Genomic DNA, 25,264 nt, shown 5'->3' on the forward strand with positions numbered 1-25,264 from the left:
GATTTTGTTGTTTCCTCTGTTGTTACCTGAAGGGGAACACTTTTTGATCTTAATGTCTTCTTGTTTTTGAGATGGTTTTAGCTTTGACGTGGTCATTGCAAGTATCTTTTTGTGTTCAGTCTGTAGTGTGCTGGCAAAACTTGCAGAAAAGTTTTTGTCCAGATTCGTAAAAGTGGCCAGGATATTGTTGTGTTCTCAATTTTGCAGTTAAGCTCGTGTTTCTTAGTTTTTTCGACATAGGGTATCTGATATTGCTCGCTTTGACATTTCTGTCTCATGCAGATGGCCAATTCGCATGCCTTTAATGAGAAAACGTACAGGAAATATACAAACAGATAGAGGCACGACTAAATTCCTACGAAGAATTGCGTTCGCTTGAAAAACAACAAACTAGAAAATAGTATCTGAATGATAGAACTACAGATTATTCAATCGTTTAATTTATTGGGAAGTTTTGTAACAGTCACCCCTTCAGTCTCTAAACTTCGCACATTTCCGTTTTAAATCTAAAATCTGTTTTTAAGGGTTAATTCCGTGGTTCCGTCCGTGTTTCCCGCATCGCGGAAATCATAGGGCCCTATATTTTTCATTACTTAAAATACTGTGAATGGGTGAATGGTATGTGGAGTGTTCTAGACTCCCCTTACTATTCTGAGAAAACATGTGTTGCCTATTTTATATTTTGAAATGCACTGATCGTTGTGTTTTTTAACTCTTGAGATGCAATGCGTGCTTTTCAATTTTGATATTGTGCATGATGTAATACTCATTTTAATTTTACAGCCAAGTATTTCTGTTTTTGTAGGGATTCTAGAGGTATTGTACTGTGTCCTCATAGAAAGTCCTGAGGTCTTGAACATCATACAGGAGAATCATATTAAATCTATCATCTCGCTGCTGGATAAACATGGACGCAACCACAAGGTGAGAGCCATAAGTGATGTAATGAGCATTTTTTCTCTTGTTCCCACTAATGTTTTCTGTGCAGCTTGGTAATAATGCAATATTATTGTTTTATATGTACTGTATATATGTCACCCCAGTCAAATATGAGCAGTTCCTTTTTAAAACTTGTATTAATTAAATTTAGGGTTGTGTTTTGCTTTTTCTTAGTCCAGCAGAATCACAAGTGGTGCAGTGGTAGTGCTCCTGCTTTGCAGTAAGAAGATTGTGGGTTCACTTCCCGGTTCCTCCCTATGTGGATAGTGCTTTGAGTACTGAGAAAAGCGCTATATAAATGTGATGAATTATTATTATTATTAATCATGCATGAGGCAAGAAACATCCCTGAACCGGGTGGCTGTCCATTGCAGGGCCCATTGGTGCACACTCCTGCACTCGCAGTCGAGTCGGGCCAATTTAGAATTATCAGTTAAACTATTGTGCATGCCTTTGAGAATCTGGGAGAAGAACTGGAACACTCAGATGAAATTCCATACTGATATATGGAGAACTGCAAACTCCATGCAGTTTGGTATGTGGGATTCAAACACAGGATGTTGTGTCTGTGGGGCAGCACCTGTAAACGATATTTTACCATGGTGCCACCATTCTAAAATTATAAACAAAAGAACAATCATGTACTTAAGTGTATTGGCTAACATCTGCTCTTAGCAAAATATATGGTGATTGGCTTTCCTCTACTTTTATTTTTATTTTGTCATGAATGATTAACAGGTGGGTGACATAGTGGCACTGAGGTAGCTTTGCTGCCTCACAACAAGGAGACTAGAGTTTGTGTCCAGAGTGCTGCCTGCTTGGAGTTTGCATGTTCTTGTGGGTGCTCAGCTTCCTTCCCACAGTCCAAAGACAGGCAGGTTAGGTCAATTGGTGTTGCTAAATTAGCCGTAGTGTGTGTTTGTGTATGCATGTTGTGATGGGTGGCCGGGTCCCATACCCGGCCGGGACGCCCCGGCTGCATATGTTCCGGGGGAGCAACCATGGGCAACTCAATACCTCCCCCGGGACGCTTGGTGGACGCCTTCCTGGCCAAAGGTGATTCCCCAACCTCCCACAGGGCTCCATGGAAGATGGAGTCCCCCACAGCCTGGTTGGGAGCTGGAATGGCCGCTAGGGGGTGCTGTCTGAATTCAACAGCCCAGCTGGACGAGTCTTCAGCCCCACCCGGAAGTGCAATTGGGACCAGGTGGTCAAGCACCTGGAACATTTCCAGGTGGGCTATAAAAGGGGCCAGCCACCACCACTCCACAGCCAGAATCGGGAGGAAGAGGACGAGGTTGCCTGGGAGGAGTGGTGGTGCCAGAGAAAGAGTGTTTTGTTGGTCACTGTTCAGTGCTTTTGGGATCTGTGGTGGGCCTGTGGGACACGGAGAAGACGTGCCCCACTGCTGAAGAGAAAATAAAACTCTCTGTGATTTTACACATGCCTCTACGTCAGTCTGTGCCGGGTCGGGCGCTATATAGCGACTTATTACAATGTATTCAACCTTTTATGGGCTAGTGTCCTGTCTAGGGATTGTTCTGCCTTGCACCTAGGCTTCAGCATCTCCATGACCCTGCTCAGGATAAGCCAGCTTGAAAATAGATAGATGGACGCATAACAGGTAAAACCCATTTTGGCTGCCAGGCCACTCCAGTGTTGATAGCATCATAGTCGTCTGCTTCACAGTAATAGAGATTTCCACTGTTCTTCTTTTTATGAAACTCTCTAAACATCATGGTAGTTGCAGGGTCACATCTTTTAGACCGAATTTCTTATCTGCTTGAGCCTTTTCAATCTGAATTCAGAGCCCTACTTAGCACTGAAACTGCTTTACTTAAGGTAACCAATGACTTACTTATAATAGCAGATTTTGGGATGGACGCTATTCTAGTTCTCCTTGATTTAAGTGCAGCATTTGATACAGTTAGCCGTAACATTTTACTGTCCTGACTTTCTGTTATTGGTATCTCTAGTGCTGCTCTTTCTTGGTTCACATCATACCTCAGCAATCGTCAGTATTATGTCTTCATTAGGGAATATAAATCTGCCACTACTTCACTCACTCAAGGTATCCCTCAAGGGTCAGTTCTAGGTCCAATCCTCTTTAACATCTATATGCTCTCATTAGGTGAGAGTATTCGTCGGTATGGTTTAAGCTTCCACTACTATGCCGATGACACACAACTTTATGTAAGTGTTGATGCAACTGCAACATCTTCACCTGTTGCACTGACTGACTGCATTCGGGAAATCAATCATTGGATGACAGATCATTTTTTACAACTCATTCCTGATAAAACAGAAATCTTATTAGTTGGTACCAAATCTGTCCTCTCTACCCTTCGTGAGCTAAAAATTGACGTTGATGGGATCCTGGTTGAATCCACAGCATCAGTCCATAATTTGGGTGTCATCTTTGATCAGGTTCTTAATTTTCAACTACACATTAGCTCAATAGTACAGATAGCTTTTTTTCATCTATGCAACATTGATCATCTGCATTCTTTCCTCAGTGTGAAAGATACTGAAACACTCATTCATGATTTCATCACTACCTGTCTGGACTATTGCAATGCATTGTTTTATGGCCTCCCGACTAAATATATCAATAGATTACCGTATGTTTAGAATTCTGGTGGTTGTTTACTTACACACACTAAAATATCTACTCACATCACTCCTGTCCTCTATGATTTGCATTGGTTACCAGTTTCTTCAAATTATTCTTCTCACCTGTAAAGCCCTTCATGGTTTAGCCCCTTGGAGATGTTGCTTCCTTACACTTCTGCCTGTGCATTAAGATCATCAGACGCTAAGTTACTCACTGTATCTAAATACAGCTTAGTAACTATGGAGGACAGAGCTTTCAGTGTGATAGGCCCTAAAATTTGGAATGCTCTCCCTCTCAGCCTTCGCAAGGAAAAATCCATTATTCATTTCAAACTCCTGTTAAAAACATATCTTTTCAATGAGTATTATTCATTTTCTTGTATGTAATTTCTGCTGTCTTGTTAATGTGTTTATTGAATTGTAAAGCGTCCTTGAGCGTATGAAAGGCACTACATAAATAAAACGTATTATTATTATTATTATTATTATTATTATTATTATTATTATTATCTCTGATAAAGTGATTGCCCAGTGGAAAATGTAGAAGAATTTAAATAAAAAATTTTTTTTCTGAAATCGAGAAATCAGGCTTAATCTAAACTTTCCCACTTTCAGTTTTAGTTTCCTAGTGCTAGAATTTCAAACCAAAGGCTTTGGGAAGGTTCAAAGATGTGAGTTGTCATTGCAATAGATATCCTAATCCTTCCTATTGAAATTACTTTTAAATAGTATTATAGTTTCCTGCTCAAATTGTCCATGTTATATTAATTGGGTTATCTCAATTATCACAGTATGGGAGAGTTTGGGTGTGTCTTTCATGTACTTGTGTACCATCTAAGGCCTGCTCCTGCTTTGTGCCCAGTATTGCTGTAATAACTAAGCTTGATTGAGTAACAAAAATAACACTTTATATACCCAATGCAGGCCTAGAATACAATCTACAAAACAACTACTGTCTCATTTTCTTTACAAACAATACACAGAGGTACCTCTGTTACAGGTACTGTCTTCTGTCTTTTTTGAAACTGTCTTCCTTCTTTGTCAGCTTTCCTTTCTTGGACATTGAAGTGGGTTAGGAAAGCTACTAGCAGTCAAGGGACCGAAATCAGCATTGACTGAAAAAATAATGTCAGTGCATAATGTCGAGAGAGAGTGACAGTAAGAGCACATGTTAAACGTTTGTAGTGTGGACACTTTTTGTGACTGAAGACAGAGAAGAAATTAAAATTAGTAAAAACCTTTTATTGATACATACCAGGCAAGGGTAAAATGACAGAGTAATACAGTCCTAGGACACCGCACTTCATCTGCCTCGAGCGCAGATATCCTTGCTCTTTTATAGCTTTTCTAGTCTCCTGATCGTTGACCACGTAAGCAATAAAAATAGCATCCTGACTCATTTTGTATTATTCCAATTGGTAAAGTCTTTACCCTAAAGGTATATTTTTTTGTCACACACATCATTGAAAGGAAAATTACAGAAAGTATATATGCTTTTTGTCACGTACGCAAAACACAAACAAGTTTGATCATTCTGTCCTATTTTCTGTACTTACACACATACATTTTGTTCAATTACATCATTGTATGTTTTTACAGTAGGTAAAGGAAAGTACATCTGTTTACACTTGCATTAACTGATGGCATTTTGACAACATAAAAAATCAGGTGTAAACACTCTGGTAAGGTGTAACATAGACAACATTTGGAAACATAAATTACCATGAGGGGACATCCATCCATCCATCCATTTTCCAACCCGCTGAATCCGAACACGGGGTCACGGGGGTCTGCTGGAGCCAATCCCAGCCAACACAGGGCACAAGGCAGGAACCAATCCTGGTCAGGGTGCCAACCCACCGCAGGACACACACAAACACACCCACACACCAATCACACACTAGGGCCAATTTAGAATCGCCAGTCCACCTAACCTGCATGTCTTTGGACTGTGGGAGGAAACCGGAGGGCCCGGAGGAAACCCACGCAGACACGGGGAGAACATGCAAACTCCACGCAGGGAGGACCCGGGAAGCGAACCCAGGTCCCCAGATCGCCCAACTGCAAGGCAGCAGCGCTACCCACTGCGCCACCGTGCCGCCCATGAGGGGACATGCAAATGTATTTTATATGGAAAAGAGAAAAAAATCATTTTGGGTGCTGGCCACTCCTAACACCTGAGCAGCTTTAAATGTTACCACATTGGCAGCAAGTGTACGGCTACCATGTCAGTTTCTTTTCCCTTTATCCTGTTGGGTCATTGAGCAGCCAGAGTCCATTCTAACTACAGGTTAGCAGCCCTGGTGCAGTGGGGATGCATTTCAACATCAGGTGTAATTGCGGTCTAGTTAAGTTTAATATGGATATGTTGCTTTACTTCAGGATATGAAATTGGATATTTTAGAAAAGTGACAGTTATTGTGTAATATGTTTTAAGTATTGATGATGAAGCTTATTGCTTTCAGAAGGACTAAGGGCCTGATCCAGCCTGCAGGCGTTGAGTTCAATACCCCTGAAAAATATGTATTTTTAGATAATGGTTGGATGAAAAAATTGCAGAATACTCTGTGTGGCGATAAACATGAATTTGAACTTCATAGATGAATTCTGCTTAAATGACCTGTTTTTTTTTATTTTTTAGGCTAATTTTTTAGATATAAACTGTGTTTCAAATAAAGAATTTTTCAACGAATCTGCTTATTAATTGCTGCTTCCTCTTAAGCCTTTTCAGTGTCATCATCTAGATAACCAATCAGAGAATGCTAAAGTGTCATAATGTTAGCAGTTCTGCAGAATCTCATGCTATAAGTTCATTTGCAGTCTTAGAATTTAGGAGGGAAATAGGAAGCCAGCTTAGGTGAAGATCTCATTTACAATTAGCCATTTAATTCTTGCTAATACAGTTTTTGTAATCAAAACCAGCTTCTAGTATGGCACTGCAATGTCAAAGCTGTATTAAAGCACACATCACTTTCTCCTTATTACCATTTTATACATATAGATGATAACCCCTTAATTTAACACAGTTTAGGTACCTAAATCTCTTTCCATTTCTAGGTTTTGGATGTCCTCTGCTCTCTGTGTGTCTGTAATGGGGTTGCTGTCAGATCCAATCAGAACCTCATCACTGAGAACCTTCTTCCAGGGCGTGACCTTCTCTTGCAATCCAACATTATCAACTACGTAACAAGGTAAATAACAGCTAACAGTGATTACAAGACAGAAAGTCATTTTTTATTAAATCTTGGGAATAATCTTTGTGTGGTGTATTTTCTTTGTTATTTGAAAATGTGAACTATCTTGGATTGGTAAGCTTACTTAAATCAAACGTTTTACCAGTTGTGTGCGTAACTTTACACCAGGAACAGATAGAGATTCTTAAATTAACTTGACATGCTGTTTTTGCTTTAATTTTAGCATGAGACCCAACATCTTTCTAGGAATGTGTGAAGGCTCCACTCAGTACAAGAAGTGGTACTTTGAGGTGATGGTGGATTATGTGGATTCATTTGTGAGTGCCCAAGCCACTCACCTACGTGTAGGATGGGCTCTTACAGAAGGATATAGTCCCTACCCTGGTGGCGGTGAAGGTTGGGGTAGCAATGGTGTCGGAGATGACCTTTACTCATATGGTTTTGATGGGCTGCATCTTTGGTCTGGTGAGTTCTCAAGAGTTTATTGGGGTTTGCAAGGCTAAAAAGGAGTAGAAAGTTATATTTTCTATTATCTGTAAAATACAAATAAATCTCAATTCAGTCTATGGAGGACTGCTGGTGCTGTAAATTTTTACTAGGTTATAATGTGAATCAGTTGTTAGTGTGGTGTTGGGCTTCCGCACTACAGCAGCCTGAATAAGTAAGTGCCTTATATCTCAAACGATCATGATATCTCTATCCATTTTAGAGTCATTAATTTGGGTCTGGGAGAATTTTTCAATTTGTATGGCTTTTATAATTTATTTTGCTATTGTTTGCAGTCTTTAGTGTCACTTGGCTGAAGACATTGTTATATTTACATTTTCAGTAATTTTCTTGTTGCAACATTGCTTTGCACATACATCAATTAATGATGCATATTATGCCATGTTATTTAAGACAAAGGATTTTCAGTATTTTAAAACCAATAAAATATTCCCAAAAACACAACCACAAAGTAGATTAAACTTAAATGTTTTTTTTTTCTTCTTTTGGTAATGTTTAGTTGTATTTAGAAACTTGTGGAACACACAATATTACATTATTTTAACCACTTCAATTCACACAACTTATTTGGTTAAAAAATAATAGTTGCTTAAGTTCATGATTTTTCCATCAGAAATATACTTCAATTCCTAACCAACATATTTCAGTTAACTTTCAAATAAAAAAAATGTGGTTTGCCTAATATTAACCATTTATAGGCCATTAGAAAATGTAGTTAGCACCAAATTTGTTACTGAATCGCCTCACTGATGAATCGTAGTCTCACTGTAGTGGTCAGACTTCAAAAGACACAACTTCAACGCCATAATCAATGTTCCGCAGCTCTTTAACCAACATGAATGTCCTAGCTATATTGGCTATCCAGCCTTATTCCAGAAATAGTAAATTAAACTTAAATGTTTTTAATCAGAAATTAAGTAAAACTTAAATGTTTTTAATCAGAAATTAAGTAAAAAGTGCTATTTATGTAGAATCCATACAAAGCATATCAAGGAGATGAAAAACAAATTCAATGGAAAAGGAAGTTTTCATGTTAATAGTGAGAATGATAGAAAATAAAATAGTAAATAAGAAGAAAGATTAATTGAAAAGACTAGCAAACGGGAGAGATGCCAAAGGACAGAAAACACAAAGAACAACTTAGCATAATCCTCAATTAATGAAATGTAAAAATCGCAATCCAAGAAGTATGCAAAGAAAGGTCTGAACCCAGAATTGTTAAGATAGAAATTATAAGGTAAAAATACGCAAGACTGAAAAATACTCGTACTAATAAAACAAACTTTCAAAGTAGCCAAAGTTTTCAAACAGAAATTCTGAACTAAGGTGTACAGTAAATGATTTTTTACTTTTAACCCTACAAGGACCTACTGAATGGAAAAGTGAGCCTGTTAGCAAAGAGTGGTAAGGCCAGCTCTTAAATCTCCTTCAGATGATTTCAGTACTAATTGCACTAGCAGCACCCGAGAGAAAGAGTTTAAAAAGAGACCTCTCCACCTTACATACTACACTAAATTGGGAGTCATTTAAAAAAATGGGTAAAAAGGAGCAGTAACGAAACAAAAAAAGGAGAAGAGTCAAAGGCAAAGCCCTTATGAGCATATGACAGCTTAAAAACTAAAGTAAAAGCTCCTTGCAAAACAAGCAATTAAGAACAGTTTCTGGTATTTTTATCCAAAATTTGAAAGTTTGCATAATCAATTAACCTCCGCTTGTCCTGCGGTTATGATTCCTATTGGTTACCAAACCACTGCCACTTGAATAAATGAAGTAATAAAATAAAACTACCAGTAATAAGCCCATGTTTGAGAAGGTGTTCTCGCTGAAAACACCAGCTAGTACTTAGATTTGTAAATGTATCGAATAGGCTCATGTGTAAATGTCAGTTTATACGCGTACGTGCTGCTACATCAAGACTTGTTACATGTCATCGTATCCATTTATTTTTATTTATCTCCCTGTCATACAGTTATTTTGCAATAGACATGTACATGAAGGAGGCAGGTACAGCTCTGTATTTAAAAATGCTGAATCAGGTTAAGCTTTTTAAATTTTATAGCAAACGTTTTCTCAGTTTTAACTCTGAAACTGGGAAATACTATGTTTAATTATACAACAAATTCAGTGAGACATAATCTGCACTCGAGAAATTTAAAATGTGAAATATGAAAGGACACTGTTATTGCTGCCTGTATTTTCTTTATTGCACGCATGTTTTTGTTTTCACCTTTTTAAGTGTGTATTTACATTACATCACATGATATAGGGGTTTTGGTCCTGATCTGTTTTCACATTTGCATTTAGTTCAGTAAATGTAGTAAACATTTGGGAACTTTTAAACTTGGTATAAACTGGATTTGTGAAAGAGACTGATTGAGTATCAGCGGATCAAAAGATAAAGGAGTAAACGAAAAGCAAAATTACAAGCTATTTTAGGAAGAGTGTGATATGAAATGACAGGAAGTTCTTTTCTGTAATACAAAACTTGCCTGAAAATTTTGATACATAATCAATTGCCACAAGTACACCATATTTTCTTGCCAAGAACATATAAGCTGATACTGACAGGAGAATAAATAAACTTAATGCAGCTGATGGCATGCCTACAATGAAAATGACTTCTATTTTTGTCTTGCTTGATAAGTGATATGATTTTTATTGTTTGATAACACTTAACTTCAGTCTTATTTAAGTGTTTTATAAGGAGCCTAATAGATTGTGTTATTACCTTATTTTACACAAAGTAAGTATATGCTTCTTATTTTTTATTTTTACTTATAACAGTACAGTAATCCCTCCTCCATCGCGGGGGTTGCGTTCCAGAGCCACCCGCAAATAAGAAAATCTGTGAAGTAGAAACCATATGTTTATATGGTTATTTTTATATTGTCATGCTTGGGTCACAGATTTGCGCAGAAACACAGGAGGTTGTAGAGAGACAGGAACGTTATTCAAACACTGCAAACAAACATTTGTCTCTTTTTCAAAAGTTTAAACTGTGCTCCATGACAAGACAGAGATGACAGTTCTGTCTCACAATTAAAAGAATGCAAACATATCTTCCTCTTCAAAGGAGTGCACGTCAGGAGCACAGACTGTCAGAAAGAGACAGAGGAAAGCAAACAAATCAATAGGGCTGTTTGGCTTTTAAGTATGCGAAGCACCGCCGGCACAAAGCTGTTGAAGGTGGCAGCTCACACCCCTTCGTCAGGAGCAGGGAGAGAGAGAGAGAGAAAAACAAACAGTCAAAAATCAAAACGTGCCCTTCGTGCTTTTAAGTATGCGAAGCACCGTGCAGCATGTCGCTTCACGAAGCAGCTGCACAGAAGGTAGCAACGTGAAGATAATCTTTCAGCATTTTTAGACGAGCGTCCGTATCGTCTAGGTGTGCGAACAGCCCCCCTGCTCAATCCCCCTACGTTAGGATCAGAGAAAGTCAGCGCAAGAGAGAGAGAAAAGTAAGCTGGGTAGCTTCTCAGCCATCTGCCAATAGCGTCCCTTGTATGAAATCAACTGGGCAAACCAACTGAGGAAGCATGTAGCAGAAATTAAAAGACCCATTGTCCTCAGAAATCCGCGAACCAGCAAAAAATCCGCGATATATATTTAAATATGTTTACATATAAAATCCGCAATAGAGTGAAGCTGCGAAAGGTGAAGCGCGATACAGCGAGGGATTACTGTATAACATTTCAAAAACAATAAATAATACCTTTTGAATGAGGGGAGTCACAGTGGCACAATGGTAGTGCTGCTACCCTGTAGTAAGGAAACCAGGGTTCATGTCCCATGCCCTCTCTGTATGGTTTGCATATTCTTCCTGTGCTGGTGTGGGTTTCCTCCCATTAAATTAGCGATGCTAAATTGTCCCTTGTGTGTGTTTGATGTGTGAGTGTGTGTGTCTGTTCTCCCTGCGATGAACTGGCACCCTCTCCAGGGATTGTTCCTGCCATACGTCCTATTCTAGCTGGGATAAGTTCTGGCCCTTTATCATGACTTTGGTCTAGATTGAGGGGGTTGAAAAATGACATGACATAACCTTTTGAATGAAATCATTGTTGAAGCTAAAACTGTAATTCATGTTCCTAATAACAATTACTTTACTTTTATCATATGCTGCTTTAATTATATTCACTGACTTAGTAGAATAACGCAGTCATTATTTTCTAATTGCACAAACCAGTTGAGCACTCAAGTGTCATAAAGGAGCAAATCCTTTTTATGTGCTATTAACATTATTCTTGAAAATTGCCTGTAAAGGATGTATTCTTTACTTAATTTCATGAGTCTCAAAAATACCTCAGCCTTTGCTCCTATGCCTCTGATGGACTTCGTTAATATTCTAATGAAACCATTGAGAAATTACTGCGGAATAGGAAATGAAGAAACTGAAGTGAGGACATATAATAATAGTGGATGCAACACTTTTCTGAATTTTTCAAATTCTGATATCCATACCATCATCTGTATTGTTCTCAACTCCAATTCTGAATGCGACATGAACAGTGAAGTAGATCCTTATGGGATTAGTAATTTTGGCTTATTACAGATACATTATTGCTTGATAATATGAGTAAAAAAATTCTGCTCTGATCCTCTTCTATTCATTTTATTTTTCTTTAAAAAATGTTTCTCAAAGCGTAAGCAGTTTAGTGGCCTTTAACAGGTAGTTATTATTTACAAAACATTCTGGAAACAAACTCAGCTGGCACTGTGTAGGGGTTCTTTTTGCTGTCAAATCAGCCTCAGTTCTTCATGACATGGATTCCACAAGATGTTGAAAACATTTCTTTGAAATTGTGGTCCACGTTGGCATGATTGCATCATACAATTTCTGAAGTTTTGTCAGCAGTACATTCATGCAGTGAATCTACCATTCTATTACATCCCAAAGGTGTACTTCTAGCTTCAGATGGTGACTGGTGACTGTGAAGGCCACTGAAGGATACTGAACTCATTCTCATGCTCACAAAACCAATTTGCGATGACTTTTGCTTTGTGACATGGTGCATTATATTGCTTCTTCTTCTTATTTCGGCTGTTCGGGGTTGCCGCAGTGGATCATCTTTTTCCATATCTTCCTGACCTCTGAAACTTGCTCTGTTACACCCATCACCTGCATGTTCGCTCCCACCACATCCATAAACCTCCTCTTAGGCCTTCCTGTTTTCGTCTTGCCAGGCAGCTCACTTCATAGTTTACTTTTCGCAATATACCCAGCAATCTTTCCTCTGCACATGTCCAAACCAATGAAATCTCACTTCTCAGACTTTGTCTCCAAATCGTCCAACCTGAGCTGACCCTCTAATGTCTTAATTTCTAATCCTGTCCATTCTCATCACACTCAATGCAAATCTTAACAACTTTAGCTCTGCCACCTCCGGCCACCTCTGTCTCCTGTTTTTTTGTCAGTGCCACTGTCTCCAACCCATATAACATAGCTGGTCTCACTACCATCCTGTAGACCTTCCCTTTCACTCTTGCTGATACCCGTCTGTCACAAATTACTCCTGACACTCTTCTCCACCCATTTCACCTGCCTACACTCTCTTCTTCACCTCTCTTCCACAATCCCTGTTACTCTGTACTGCTAATCTCAAGAATTTAAACTCAAAAACCTTTGCCATCTCTAATCCCAGCATCCTCACCATTCCACTGACCTTCCTCTCATTTACACACATGTATTCTCTCTTGTTCTTACTGACCTTAATTCCTCTCCTCTCTAGAGCATATCTTCACCTCTCCCAGGTCTCCTTAACCTGCTCCCAACTCTCACTACAGATCACAATGTCATCAGCAAATTTCCACAGGGACTCCTGTCTAATCTCGTCTGTCAACCTGTCCATCACCATTGCAAATAAAAAAGGGCTCAGAGCTGATCCCTGATATAATCCTATATCCATGTTGAATGCATCCGTCACTCCTACCGCAGATCTCACCACTGTCACACTTCCCTCATACATATCCTGTACAACTCTTACATACTTCTCTACCACTCCTGACTCAATGCAACTCCTTCTGGCCTTCTCGATACTTCTCCATCAACACCCTCAGAGCAAACATCACATCTGTGGTGCTCTTTCAAGGCATGCAACCATACTGCTGCTCACTAATAATCACCTCCCTTCTTAACCTAGCTTCCACTACTATTTTCCAAAATTTCATGCTGTGGCTCATTAATTTTATCCCCCTGTAGTTACTACAGTTCTGCACATCCCCCTTATTCTTAAAAATTTGCACCAGTACACTTCTTCTCCACTCCTCAGGGATCCTCTCACTTTCCAAGTTTCCATTAAACAATCTGGTTAAAAACTCCACTGCCATCTCTCCTAAACACCTCCATGCTTCCACAGGTACAGTATGTCATCTGGACCAATGGAATTTCCATTCTTCATCTTCTTCCTAATTCACTATCGCCAGATCATCAAATCTTCTCTCTCTCTCTCGTTCTCTCTTGCTCTCTCTCTCTCATTATCTTTATTCATCAGCCTCTCAAAGTACTCTTTCCATCTGCTCAGCACACCCTCCTCGCTTGTGAGTATGTTTTCATCTTTATCCTTTATCACCCTAACCTGCTGCACATCTTTCTCAGCTCGGTCCCTCTGTCTAGCCAATCAGTACAGGTCCTTTTCTCCTTCCTTAGTCTAACCGCTCAAACAACTCATCATACGCCTTTTCTTTAGCCTTCACCACCTCTCTCTTCACCTTATGCCTTATCTCCTTTTACTGTTGTCTACTTTCTGCATCTCTCTGACTATCCCACTTCTTCTTCGCCAATCTCTTTCTCTGTATAGTCTCCTGTACTTTCCCATTCCACCACCAGGTTTTCTTTTCCCCCTTCCTCTGTCCAGATGTCACGCCAAGCACCCTTCTTGCTGTCACCCTTACTACATCTGCTGTAGTTGCCCAGCTGTTTGGCAACTCTTCATTGCCTCTCAGTGCCTGTCTTACCTCCTCCCTGAACTCAACGCAGTCTTCCTTTTTAAACTTCCACCATTTTATTCTTGGCTTTGCTCTCACTCCTCCTTTTCTTGATCTCCAACATTATCCTACAGACCACCATCCTATGCTGCCTAACTACACTTCCACCTGCCACCACTTTGCAGTCTTCAATCTCCTTCAGATTGATCCTCCTGCATAGGATATAATCTACCTGTGTGCATCTTCCTCCACTCTTGTACATCACTCTGTGTTCCTCCTTCTTCTTAAAATACATATTCACTACAGCCATGCAAATACTTTTCGCAAAACCCACTTTCATCTGACCTTTTTCATTCCTCTTCTTGACACAATACATACCTTATACCCTCTGTTCCCTTCACCAACATGCCCATTGCAATCTGCTCCAATCACCACTCACTGTCCCTTGGGTACACTGTCCATCACTTCATCCAACTCACTCCAGAAATCTTCTTTCTCATCCATTGCACACCCAACTTGCGGTGCATATGCACTAACAACATTCATCATCGCACCTTCAATTTCCAGCTTCATAATCATTACTCTATCTGACACTCTTTTCACCTCCAAACACACTTGACATACTGTTCCTTCAGAATAACTCTTACCCCAGTTCTCCTCCCATCCACACACTGATAGAACAATTTGAATCCACCTCCGATCCACCTGGCCTTACTCCCCATCTATTTAGTCTCTTGCACACACAATATATCAACTTTCCTTCTCCCCATCACATCAGCTAACTTTCTCCCCTTAAAAGTCATACTGCCAGCATTCATAGTTCTTACCCTCAGTTCTACTGTCTTTATCTTCCTCCTCTCCTTTTTCCTCCAGGCATGTCACCCCCCTCTTATTCTCCCTGTTTGGCCAACAGTAGCCCAATTTCCACCAGTAATCTGTTGGCTAACAGTACTGGTGGCGGCCGTTGTTAACTCGGGCCTCTACTGATCTGGTATTGAAATCTGTATTGCTGTCCGCATATTGATCTGGCAAAATTTTACACCGGATGCCCTTTCTGACGTATCCTCCCCATTTATCTGGGCTTGGGACCAGCATAAAGAAACACACTGGTTTGTGCATCCCCTGGAATGTGGATTATTGTGCTGAAAGTAGCAATTAGAGCATGGGTAAATTGTGGCCATGAAGGGATTCACATGGTCAGCAACAATACTCAAAAAGGCTGTGATCGGGTCCAAAGTGTACCAAGAAAACATTCCTCACAACATTACAGCACCAGCAGGTTGGGTGCATGGATTCATGTTGTTGGCACCAAATTATTACCCTACTATCCATGTTACTCAGCAGAAATCGAGATTCATCAGACCAGGCTACATTTTTCCAGTCTTTATCTGTCCAGTTTTAGTGAATCTGTGCCCAGTGATGCTTCAGCTTTCTGTTTTATTGGCGGACAGGAGTGGAACCTAATGCTTTTTTTTTATTTTTTTTTACTTTTTTGCATTTTAATGATTTTATTAAAATCAAATAACATTCCATACAAACAAGTCAATTTTAACAAAACTAGGTTTGAAACAAATCAACCCCGACCTATGAGAAAGAAAGCTAGGCCAGCAGAGTTTTACTTTAAACTTGTACAAATAAGTAAATAGATAATTTAATAAATTAATTAAAAAAAAGAGGGGAGAGAAGCTGCTTCCTCAATTTAAATGCTTATTCTAAGATGTTATTAATTACATCCTGCCAGGTTTTGAAAAAGTTTAGTATAGATCATCTAAGTGAGAATTTGATTTTTTCCAATTTCAAGTAGTATATAACATCAGTTACCCACGGACTTAAAAGAGGTGAGTTAGGATTCTTCCAAATGAGCAAGATAAGTCTACGTGCCAATAGTGAAGTAAAGCCAATCACAGTTTGTTTGTCCTTCTCCACTTTAAGCCCGTCTGTGAGCCCACCAAACACGGCTGTTAGTGGATTAGAAGGGATTGTGACACCAAGGCTGTCTGAAAGGCATTTAAAGATTTTGGTCCAGAATGAGTGGAACCCATCGCTGTCTTCTGCTGTTGTAGTCTATCTGCCTTAAGGCTGTCTGCTCACCCTAGTAGGACAAAGAGATTATTTGAGTTATCATAGCCTTTTTTCACCTCAAACTATTTTAACTATTCTCCTCTGACCTTTCTCATCCACCGAGTATTTTCCACCCACTGCATGTTTTAGTTTTTATGCTCCATTCTGAGAAAACTCTGGAGACTGTTGTGTGAAAAGATCCCAGGAGATTAGCAGTTATAGAAATACTCAGACCGGCCAGTCTAACACCAACAACCATGCCATGGTTGAAATCACTGAGATCGCATTTTTTCCTCATTCTGGTTTTAGATGTGAACATTATCTCAAGCTTCTGAAGTGTATCTGCATGATTTTAAGTATTGCACTGCTTCCTCATTATTGTCTGATTAGATTATTGCATGGGTAATAAGGTGCACAGATTTTCCTAATAATTTGTTCATTGGGTGTATAGCATATCTTATTGACCGGTAATGTATACAGTGAAATTCAATTTTAAAACTCATCCATCCATCCATTATCCAACCCGCTATATCCTAACTACAGGGTCATGGGGGTCTGCTGGAGCCAATCCTAGCCAACACAAGGCACAAGGCAGGAAACAAACCCCGAGCAGGGCACCAGCCCACCGCAGGGCGCACACACACACCAAGCACACACCTGGGACAATCCAGAATCGCCACTGCACCTAACCCGTATGTCTTTGGACTGTGGGAGGAAACCAGAGTACCAGGAGGAAACCCACACAGACACGTGGAGGACATGCGAACTCCATGCAGGGAGGACCAGGGAAGCAAACTCAGGTCTCCTAACTGCGAGGCAGCAGCGCTACTCACTGCGCCACCGTGCCGGCCAATTTTAAAAGTCAAATATTTTAATTACAAGGTTTTCTTAGTTAGTTATATTTTTTTTTCTAAAATAATTAGCATGTTTCAAATGATGGCAACAATGTTACAATTCCACTCTGAAACTCTTCTTGTTTGGCTATAATACACTGCTTCGTTTTACTACTTCTCTAATTGGTTTTGTTATGGTAATTGGAATTTGGATGGGTTTATGTTCTGTTAACAAAGAATGTTAATAATATCTTAAGTGTTTTACCTATAAAAATGGTCTATTTAAAAATGGGTTTTGACATTTTTGACACAAAATTTTTACTCATCTGCGTTTTCTCTTTGAGAACAAACTGACGCTATTGTTATTCTGTTTTTCCAGGTCGTGTGCCACGTAATGTAGCCTCTCCCAGTCAGAACTTGCTAGCTGCAGATGATGTTGTCAGCTGCTGCCTGGATCTGACTGTTCCCAGTATCTCATTCCGCATCAATGGACATCCAGTACAGGGAATGTTTGAAAATTTTAATCTTGATGGCCTCTTCTTCCCTGTAGTTAGCTTCAGTGCAGGAGTAAAGTAAGTATTTTAGTGGTTCTAAAGCAAAAATGGAGTGCTTATCCCTATGTTTAGTTATTTTCAGGTTTGCTTCTGGGCCACTGTGGACATTTTGGTAATTTTTTTGTCAAAGGCAAGTTCCAGTCCAGTGTTTTTTATCCATCCCTGCATTTCATTTTTTCAGTCCATGAAGTCAGATTTATTTTGTAAAGAATATAGCATTAAACTGTTGTGTGTCATTGTTTTTTAATGCATCTATTAAATTTATTTTACAAGCAGAATGTTAACAAAAAGGGAAACATTCTGTCCTTACTTTTCGTTAAAACCCACCTTTATACTTGGCTTGAGTGACTTTTTTATACAATATTTGGGTAAACAAAATTAATTACTATGAAGATGGTGGCCTCTTAACTTGCAGAACTGGAGAGTTGGAATTGCCCTGAATAAAGTCTACTCACTGTAGATAGTGTGAATGCCACACGGGTTGGACAGGAATCCCAACCAGAGAAAGGGATGGTTCCTTGCCTGGACAGGAGGCTCCAAACAAGCAAATGGGCATCCCGACCAATAGATAGGCAAGAGCCAGACCCAGAAGTGACGGCTTGAGAAAATGGACAGACAGCCCATCAGAAGTGGAAGACATTGCTGGGGACTTTTTATTACAACCGGATCAGGAGATGGCAGCAGGCCTCCGTATCTACACCTATTTGGGAACCAGTAGGGAATGCTGGGAAATGTAGTCCAGCAATACAGCCCTGTTGGGGACCATATGTGCCATAAGGGGGTGCTGTTGGGAGAAGCGCTTCCTAAAATGGGACTTCTGTATGACCCAGAAGTATTTCCATCGAGCAGTGGGCCTGGGACCAGAAGTACTCCCGGGTCCTTAATAAAAGGGACTGCACTCTCTTGTCCAGGTGAGTCAGAGCTGGGAGGATGTAGAGCAACACTCGACTGGAGGAGAGCAGTGCGGTGGTGAAAGGAGATGTGAATTGTAGAGGGAGAGAAAGGATATTGGTCCTTGTGCTTTTGTTAATTTGTGGAAGTGTCTTGAATAAACACTTCTTTATTTGAACCTGGGATTCTCTGTGTGTTCGTGTTTTGGGGTTTGTAGCATGCTGACACCCCGGTTTCCATCATAATAGATTGTAACTTTCAGTTTTTAGTGACCCAAATGTATGTTACAAATTGGAAGTACAGTGATGACTTATCACTTCTAACATTTATCTTGGGTTGATGTTTAAATTTGCTCTACACAACTTTAACTCTCCATTTTAATTATGCTGTTTAAAATTTACTTAGTATGGCAGTTCTGTTTCTGTTAATAAAATAGTACCATGAATATTTTCCTACTTTTGTTAATAATTGCCAATTGTAGACAAAACTGTAACCAAAAAATTAATTTGAGAAACAGTGTTATACTTCTAAAAATGAAAATATGCTATTTTAGCAGAAAGATACCAGATTGCAAATATATTCTTTTACATTTTAAACATGTGCACGACATTTAGCTGTCAACTATAATATCATTGTGTTTACAATCACATTTCTGCTTATATAGCGCTTTACTTCTTGAATTCTTATCAACTCTTCTTTCATGATCCACAATGGTCAAACAAAAATGTATAACTTTGATAATGAATAGGTAGTGTCAGTCATCATCCAACCTGCTATTTCCTAACACAGGGTGCCAATCCCAGACAACACAGGAACAAATCACCAGGCAGGGCACCAGCTCACCGCAGGGCACACGCACTCACTAGGGACAATTTAGGATCGCCAATGCATCTAACCTGCATGTCTTTGGGGCACCCGGAGGAAACCCACACAGACACGGGGAGAAAACGCAACCTCCACACAGGGAGGACCCAGGAAGTGAACCCTGGTCTTCTTACTGTGAGGCAGCAGTGCTACCACTGCGCCACTGTGCTGCCTGAATAGGTTGTGCATATTCACAAATCAAACATTATAGTATTAAGTGTTTAAACACAGTGACAACTTTTGTCTTCACTGTTAGATTACATACAGAATTTTGTAAGCTGAAAAGACTTTCTGTTTAATTTCTACAGTATTTTTTTTTATATGGTAAATAATTCAAGAGAGACAACAAAAATTGAGTGACATTAATACTGCAAAACCAAATGGAGATCAGCTGTCAAGAAGGGGGCTCAATCTTATGAAACTAGCAGGACTGCGGCAACTGAACAATGCAGACAAGTCAGAAAAAACAGCACTAGACCATTGACTGCCGCAACCATTCCATGTCCGCATTGCCAGAGACTATTCCGAGCACGCATCAGACTAGTAAGCCACCTACGCACCCACCCAGACCCACCCCACCCTTAACCAGATGACTTGATGGTCCTTGTCGATTTCGACGGACGAACGAAGAAGAATAATTTAATCAAAGTGTAGACACTTTTTCTTTTATTGCCATTATTCTATTTTTTTTTTTTACTTAAAAATCTTTTTAAGTTAACCTACAGCTCTTTCTCCATAAAAGAGTTAATTGTATACTTCCATTTTTATTAAAGTTAAAATAGCTGTCAGTATTTAACATTTTCAGTGTATTTTTTTCTCATAAAATATTTCAGTAAATATTAATTTTATTTCATTCCCATTTTCAAAAAAGTTTTCACTGATAATTTATTGTTGCTTATTTCAATTATCTGGTAAGCAGAATTTATAGGTTAGAAAGGAACACTTTTTTAGCATTTCAAGTTAAAAGAATTTCAGGTTTTGATCATCTTAATATGATTTGAGCTTTAATTTAATTAATTTAATCAATTCACTTGTATTTGTCTATTTAATGCGACAAATTGCACTCAGTCTGACTTCTCTGTCTGTCATTCCCCCATAAAGGAATTGTCTTCCATTATCAACAAAAAAGATCTATTAATCTTTAAAGAAGAATCTAAATGGTTATGACACATAGGTCAATTTCTTTAATTTAAGGTATTTTTCTAAATACAGCATGTTTATACTGCAGTATAAGAACGTTGTATGTTTACTAATTGAATTCTATTAATTTAACAGCCTACCATTAGCTTTAATAATTAGACACGTCTAAAGTTTATATTGTCAAAGCCTTTTCCAGACATGGAAAACAGATGGGGGAAAAAAGTAAAAAAAAAATAAAAAAGTTCCCTATTCCATGTTTTCAGCTTTGTAAAAAATAAAAAAAATCAATTACAGTAAAATTTTCTTGTTACCAAATGGTGAAGCTTTACTGATGATTTATTAAGACTTTGAGTCAGAACTGAAATCTATGAATTTCATCTTGACCCTGAGACCTGAGTGTGGATGCTGAGTAATTTTAAATTCTTCAGAGAGGAATATGTAGCAGTATTTAATTGTTTATAACTTTGTGACTCAATGTACTTTGGAAAATGTCAGTACAATATTTAACTAAATAATTTGGCTTGTGTATTTTTCTGCTTTTGTTCAGTCATTACAGAGCGGTAAGCTGACCTTTTGCTTACTCTATTCATGTGTGCACCTTCTAGAATAATATAGAAGAAATAACAGTAACAAAGCAAACATTATTTTTAAATAGAGAACACTAATCTAAAAAAAGATTGAACTAATCAATTTTAAACAATACCTTTTTTGATTTAACCTTGCTATCCATATTCTTTCTGCAGAGTTCGTTTTTTGCTTGGTGGTCGTCATGGCACTTTCAAGTTTTTACCACCTCCAGGTTACGCACCTTGCTATGAGGCCTTGCTTCCAAAAGAGCGAATGAGGATCGAACCAATCAAAGAGTACAAACATGACTTTGATGGCATCCGTAACATTTTGGGACCTACCCAGTCTCTTGCCCATACTGCCTTTACCCCATGTCCTGTGGATACTGTGCAGGTAGAGTTTAAATATTGTCTGATTCATTAAACAGTCTTCTGGAAATGTTCCTATTCATTTGGAATGAGAGTGTGCCCTTAATGTGGCTGGCAGTGTAGTCAGTAACATGGAAAAATATAAGAATATCTGTTCAGTCCTCAGTACTAAAGTAGACATTTTACCAGCCTTGGCTCCAGTGGTTTTGTAATACTGCAAAACTTAAATAGTTTTACCATCCAACCTCTCTGTTTCTGTTGATGGTACATTTGTCAAACCTGCTCCTGTTGTCAGAAATCTTAGTGTTTTGTTTGACTCATCACTGAACTTTGAGCTACACATTAGGTCTCTTTCCAAAATTTCATTCTGTCATCTCTGTAACATTGCCCACCTCTGTCCATTTCTGTCCTTTAATGATGCTCAATCTCTGGTTCATTGTTTCATAATGTCTTGTATTGATTACTGTAATTGCCTCTTCATTGGCCTCACTGCAAAATCTATACAGAAGCTACAGTACATTCAGAACTCCGCAGCCAGAGTCCTCACCCACACAAAGCATTCTGCTCACATCTCTCCTCTTCTCTCCCAGCTTCACTGGTTACCAGTTCCATCAAGGATTAAATTCAAGATTCTGCTTCTCACCTTCAAAGCCCTACATAACCTTGCCCCCCTCTACCTCACTCAGCTCCTGGCTACTTACACTCCTTGTTGCTCTCTCAGGTCCTCGAGCAGTAATCTCCTTACTGTCCCACACACCAGACTCTCCACCTTGGGAGGCAGGTCCTACAGCCCCTCAACTCTGGAAATCTCTTCCTCAGTCTCTCCGAGATTGCTCCTCTTTCTGCACTTCTAAATCTCAAATGAAAACTTTCCTCTTCTACGAACTTTTGTCATCTGTGTATTTTTTTTTTTACTCCGTATGTGAAACGACCTTGGGTTTGTGAAAGGCGCTCAAGAAATGTAACATTATTATTATTATTTAGTATAACAAGTGTACCATATGTGCAAGGTGCTTCTAATGTTATTATATAAAAGTTGTAAGCTTGATCAAACGGCTTTGGATTTTTTATTCAGATTGTACTACCACCCCACCTGGAAAGGATTCGGGAGAAGCTCGCTGAAAATATCCATGAGCTCTGGGCCCTTACCAGGATTGAGCAGGGTTGGGTCTATGGAACAGTGAGTGTCTTTTTGTACTTTTATTGTTTCTCAGATAGAAACAGAAGGAAATGCTTTAGGATCTCCATTGATGTTTTAATGTATAGATAGATAGATAGATAGATAGATAGATAGATAGATAGATAGATAGATAGATAGATAGATAGATAGATAGATAGATAGATAGATAGATAGATAGATAGATAGATAGATAGATAGATAGATAGATAGATAGATAGATAGATAGGATACTTTATTAATCCCAAGGGGAAATTCACAACATTGCTTTTAAAAGGAAATAGTATTATTCATTATTAATGATGTATTTATTATCTAAAACTAAAAAAAGTCTTTTTTAACATTGAACTGTGCAGGGTTTTTTGCAGATTTTTTTTTCAGAATTTTTTTTTTTCTAAAATAAATCTTCCAAGCTCCTGCCTATATTACTGTTTAACTTCTGGTGTTTCAATTAATATGACAGAACTATAAGGTAATGGTGTTTTTGTTATCAAATAACTCTCATCACTGAGTAAAGGTGGAGTGTTATGTGTGGTTTGTGATTAACTTTCTGCCACACTGATTGTATTTATGAATTAACTATTCTCTATATAGCAGTGTGTATTTGAGTATTTTGTTAAACCAAGCTAAAATAACTATAATAATGACCCTTATTATATTATTCATGTAATATCCATCCATCCATTATCCAACCAGCTATATCCTAACTACAGGGTCACGGGGGTCTACTGGAGTCAATCCCAGACAACACAGGGCGCAAAGCAAGAAACAAACCCCGGGCAGGGCGCCAGCCCACCGCAGTATTCATGTAATATGCTTCCTAATACCTCTTTCCAGTAAAATGGCCATCTTCTTAAATAGAATAGAGAGTTGGTTAGTCACTTATTTCATTATCAGAAGGCATGCCAATAAATAAAATGTTTCAGACATGACTAACAGTACTTCACTACTTGTTTAAATATGCCTGCTTTCTGCACTTTGGACTTGTTCTCCCTATAAGCATGCTATCAGTATCTCATCCAGCCTTCTCCTGGTTCATCCATACAGCTGGGCACCGTTGGGCATCTTTCTCCATCAAATCTTACTCTGTGTCACTCATTTCTTTTTTTTTATGAGTATTCCGTTTCATAAATTACATTTCCTTTACCATTTGACTGAACAAAATATTTTTTGTACTTTGTATTTTCAATCTACTCAGACAAGCTCAAAGAATTTTAGCATATGTTCTTACAATGACCATGTATATTGAGATCCATAAGTATTTGTACGTTGACATGGTTTTCATAATTCTGGCCCTATATGCCACCACAATGGATTTGAAATAAAGAAATCATTATGTGATTGAAATGTAGACTTTCAGCTTTAATTTAAGGAGTTATCCAAAAATATTATCTCAGCTGTTTAGAAATGACAGACATTTTTATTCATGGTCCCCCTATTTTCAGGGGGTAAAAAGTATTAAGACAAACTAGCATAATCATAAATATAACAATCATTTGTAATATTTAGTTGCAAATCCTTTACAGTCAATGACTGCCTGAAATCTAGAACCCATGGCCATCTCCAAATGCTGGGCTTCCACCCAAGTGATACTTTGTCAGGCTTTTACTGTAGCTGTCTTCAATTGCTGCTTGTTCAGAAGGGATGGAATGTGCATAAACAGATGAAACATTTAAAGGTAGAAAAAATGGACCCTGGCCTAAAGTTTTAGTTAGATGAATTGGTTTCAGCTATTCATTTATTTGGATAATGGACCAACCAGTTAAACAAGGTTGTGTAACCAACTCAGGTAAATTTAGTACAGTAATAAAATTTGCCTTTGTTTTCTTTAAAAATGACAGGTCCGAGATGATAACAAGAAGCTTCATCCATGCCTTGTAGAGTTCAATGGCTTGCCTGAGCCTGAGAGAAACTACAATCTGCAGATGTCTGGGGAGACACTAAAGTAAGTTGATGGTGTTTTCTTTTTATTTCTAAATTGAAGGTATGTCATTACTTTAGTTAGCAATATGACCAACGGGGTAAGGTTTCAGACTCAAAACTACAAATTTTCTGGTTTATTCCCACTGTTTGCTCATTGTGTGGCCCTGAGTGAGTCAACTGAATTTGAAAACAACTCTAATAAATTACAGTACAAATTTACAATCAAAAGGCATTGCATGAATGAGTTGTCTTAGAGACATAGTGAATGGTTTAACATTTTATTTACCTTTGTTTTCAAATGTTAGTAGTATGTTCTAGCTTGTTAAAATGTATGACTCTTTCACAAGTTTGCCTTTTACCCAAGTAAAATCAGTTTACTGTACTGATCATGCATATTTTCTGTGCAAAAATTCAGCCAAGTTGCACATTATTGCATTTTTCTATGCGTAACACAGTATGTTCACTCCTTGTTATTCCGTAACAATTACCCTTTCCTATTCACGATTCCTACTGATGTAGCTGAACACAAGCACATTGTTGGCAAAGTAGTTACAGCATTTTTAGGATCGCGTCTGGATCCATCATATTATATTAGTGCTGGGCAGCGACTCAAATTTTTAATCGCAATTAATCGCAGATAATCACAACAATCATATTGTTATATGCAAAATTCAATAAGGAACTCAAAAGTAGTATATTGTATGTATTTGGT

At 38.6% G+C, this 25,264-nt stretch overlaps 1 protein-coding gene across 10 annotated transcripts in view; it reads left to right on the plus strand.

Moving 5' to 3' along the window:
- LOC114647909 (ryanodine receptor 1-like) overlaps nt 1-25,264 on the plus strand; it is a 387,179-nt gene that overhangs the window by 87,576 nt on the left and 274,339 nt on the right. For all 10 annotated transcript variants that reach the window (XM_051932424.1, XM_051932426.1, XM_051932430.1 and 7 more), the window contains 7 exons: nt 806-924; nt 6,610-6,743; nt 6,970-7,211; nt 17,448-17,640; nt 21,261-21,477; nt 22,528-22,632; nt 24,471-24,574. In XM_051932424.1, coding sequence (XP_051788384.1) covers nt 806-924; nt 6,610-6,743; nt 6,970-7,211; nt 17,448-17,640; nt 21,261-21,477; nt 22,528-22,632; nt 24,471-24,574 — 1,114 coding nt within the window. The remainder of the gene's footprint in view (nt 1-805; nt 925-6,609; nt 6,744-6,969; nt 7,212-17,447; nt 17,641-21,260; nt 21,478-22,527; nt 22,633-24,470; nt 24,575-25,264) is intronic.

This window comes from Erpetoichthys calabaricus, chromosome 1 (assembly GCF_900747795.2).
Source record: "Erpetoichthys calabaricus chromosome 1, fErpCal1.3, whole genome shotgun sequence".
Taxonomy (NCBI): Eukaryota; Metazoa; Chordata; class Cladistia; order Polypteriformes; family Polypteridae; genus Erpetoichthys; species Erpetoichthys calabaricus.